Source organism: Mastomys coucha, unplaced genomic scaffold, assembly GCF_008632895.1.
Source record: "Mastomys coucha isolate ucsf_1 unplaced genomic scaffold, UCSF_Mcou_1 pScaffold13, whole genome shotgun sequence".
In the NCBI taxonomy this organism is placed as follows: domain Eukaryota; kingdom Metazoa; phylum Chordata; class Mammalia; order Rodentia; family Muridae; genus Mastomys; species Mastomys coucha.
The window spans coordinates 57,529,821-57,532,211 of NW_022196895.1; the positions used below are offsets into that span (position 1 = coordinate 57,529,821).

The 2,391-nt window shown below is 45.0% G+C and overlaps 1 protein-coding gene across 2 annotated transcripts in view; it reads right to left on the reverse strand.

Annotated features, from left to right (window-relative positions):
• Nucleotides 1-2,391, reverse strand: part of Afap1l1 (actin filament associated protein 1 like 1) — a 63,735-nt gene that overhangs the window by 1,764 nt on the left and 59,580 nt on the right. For both annotated transcript variants that reach the window (XM_031365817.1, XM_031365816.1), the window contains exon 18: nucleotides 1,953-2,081. In XM_031365817.1, coding sequence (XP_031221677.1) covers nucleotides 1,953-2,081 — 129 coding nt within the window. The remainder of the gene's footprint in view (nucleotides 1-1,952; nucleotides 2,082-2,391) is intronic.

A 2,391-nucleotide genomic window follows, 5' to 3' on the forward strand; every position in this document is an offset into this window, starting at 1 on the left:
GGGCAGAGTCAGGTAGGTCTTGAGTTTGAGGCTAGCTTGGTCTACAGAGCAAGTTCCAGGACAGCCAGGGATACATAAAGAAGCCATGTCTTGAAAAAAATCAAGCAAATAAACAAAAAAAAACCAAACAAACAAACAAAAAAAAAACCCAGAAAACAAAACAAATAAACAAACCCAAAAGCCTGCTGGAGTCTGCCCAGTATGTTACACTCCACAGTTCCTCCACTGGTCTGAAGTGTATGGATAAGGGACTGGCTGTGCCCTCTATGTAGCTTCAGTCTGGCCTATCTGCCTTCATAGTTTAACAAACTTTCAGCTAAGAATGTTTGGTCACTTGGAAACAATACCAAAAGAATATTTTGTGACAAGTAAAAGCAACACAAAATTGAAACCTCACACAGAATTGAAACCTCGTGCCTGGAAGTGGAGTTTTACTGGGAGACCACCATATTCTTCTTGAGTTAGTATCTATCTTTGTCCCTCCCAGGAGAAGTTTGCTGACTCTTGGGCCTGGCTGCTCTCTCCAGCCTGGCTGGTCCTTCTTGGGCCTCACTTTTACTGCTCAGCCTTCTGCCTGATTGTCCACAAACAAGAGACTTGACACATGCTTTTCTCTTTGTGGCTTACCCTTCCCTCCAATCCCATTTGGTCCCCTCCTGCTGTACCAAGCTTGCTCCTTGTGTGTGACCCACTGCAATGGCATTGCTACCAATGGTTAATAGCCGCCTCAGCCACCTGTCCCCTTTTTCTCCCCTTTCTCTGCCTTATTTCACTTAGAGTCCTTACTCTGGCCTGCGATCATACATTTCATTTATGTGTGCATGTGAGGTGGTATCTTTCCAAGTCCCGGTAGGAAAGACAGACTTGTTTGGGCTCCTTACTCCTGGAGCTCACTCTCAAGACCAGGCTGGCCTTGAACTCAGGGGTCCACCTGCCTCTGCCTCCCAAGTACTGGGATTAGAGGCGTGTACCACCTTACCTGGCTGTAGGTTTTCATCTTAAAGTAGAGAAACTCCATTTGGTCTCCACATCTCTTAGGTTGGGTACTTCTAGGTTAAACTACCCAAGATGTCTGGGTTACTGGGCATACTGGCTGAGCTTGCTATCCTCCACAGTCCAGGCTGGTCTAGAAATCATGATCCCCCAGCCTCAGAAATCAGGTGCTACGATTGCAGGAAGTGACACTGTGCTCAATGTTTAGCATTTGATTTTTAGTTTCACACCATCTTACCTATGTTTTCTGAAATTCAGAAAACAATGAAGCAGGCATATTTTCTAGGTGTTTTGGCACAAACTTATTTGGTGGCAAAACCTAATCAGGCCTGACATAAGGAGTTTTCTACTCTATGGTGTGTGTATGCTTACAACCTACTATAGAGTTATTCATATCTTGAGAAATGTGTTGGAGTGTTCCATAATACCTGTCCCCAAGAATTACACATGACCGGCTGGAGCAGTGACTGTTCTTTCAGAGGTCCTGAGTTCAGATCCCAGCAACCACACGGTGGCTCACAACCATCTGTAACAAGACCTGATGCCCTCTTCTGGTATCCGAGGACAGCCACAGTGTACTTACATATAATAAAATAAATCTTTTTTTTTTTTTAAGAATTACACAGGAGAGGTTGAGGACCAGCTTCAAAAAGTGAGCCCCGAGTCTCTCTGTCCATGTGTTGGCTCCTTGCTTAGCCTTGGGGCCGGTCCACTAGTCCCATTCTCGTCTCCTTACTATCTCAAAATGCTGTTGAAAATGCTCAGAAACCAGATGACAACTTGGTTAGAGAACTGACAACTGTGTTAGAGAAGGGTGAAGATCCTGGCTTTCCTGTCTGGCTATCCCAGCTGTTTCCTGCCTTTCTCCCTAGGTGGGGATGGGGGTCTGGGTTTGGCGATAGGTCCTGTATAAAAAGATCCAGATCTGTGACTTGCTTTTAGCTGAGCTCTTGGCTTACCTTGGCCTTCTGTAGCACCCTCCCTTGGTTGGAGGTCACGATGGATGGACTCCTCTTTCTCAGCTCAGAAACACAGTTGACCGGGAGAGGTTGCTCTGGGACATTGCTTTGGGGTTTATTTGTAGTTTCCTGGTAGCGGCAAACAAGACAAAACCATTAAGTAGATGAGATGCTGTGGTGGTTATTTATCTGCACCCAACCTACTGTTTAGAAGGATAAGCACATTTACATTAGAAAGCATCGGGCAAACCTGTCAGCACTGAATGGGGTGAGAAGAGGGTGGGGGCAGATGCTGGGGACTCTGGAGTAAAGACAGTAACAAAAAAAAATCACAGAGGTCTCTCTATGCATTGGGCAGGCATTAAGGCATAAATTATATGAGTGGCTTTTCCCATGAGTCTGTGAAACAGGTATTTTTTTTTTTTTTTTTTTTTTTTTT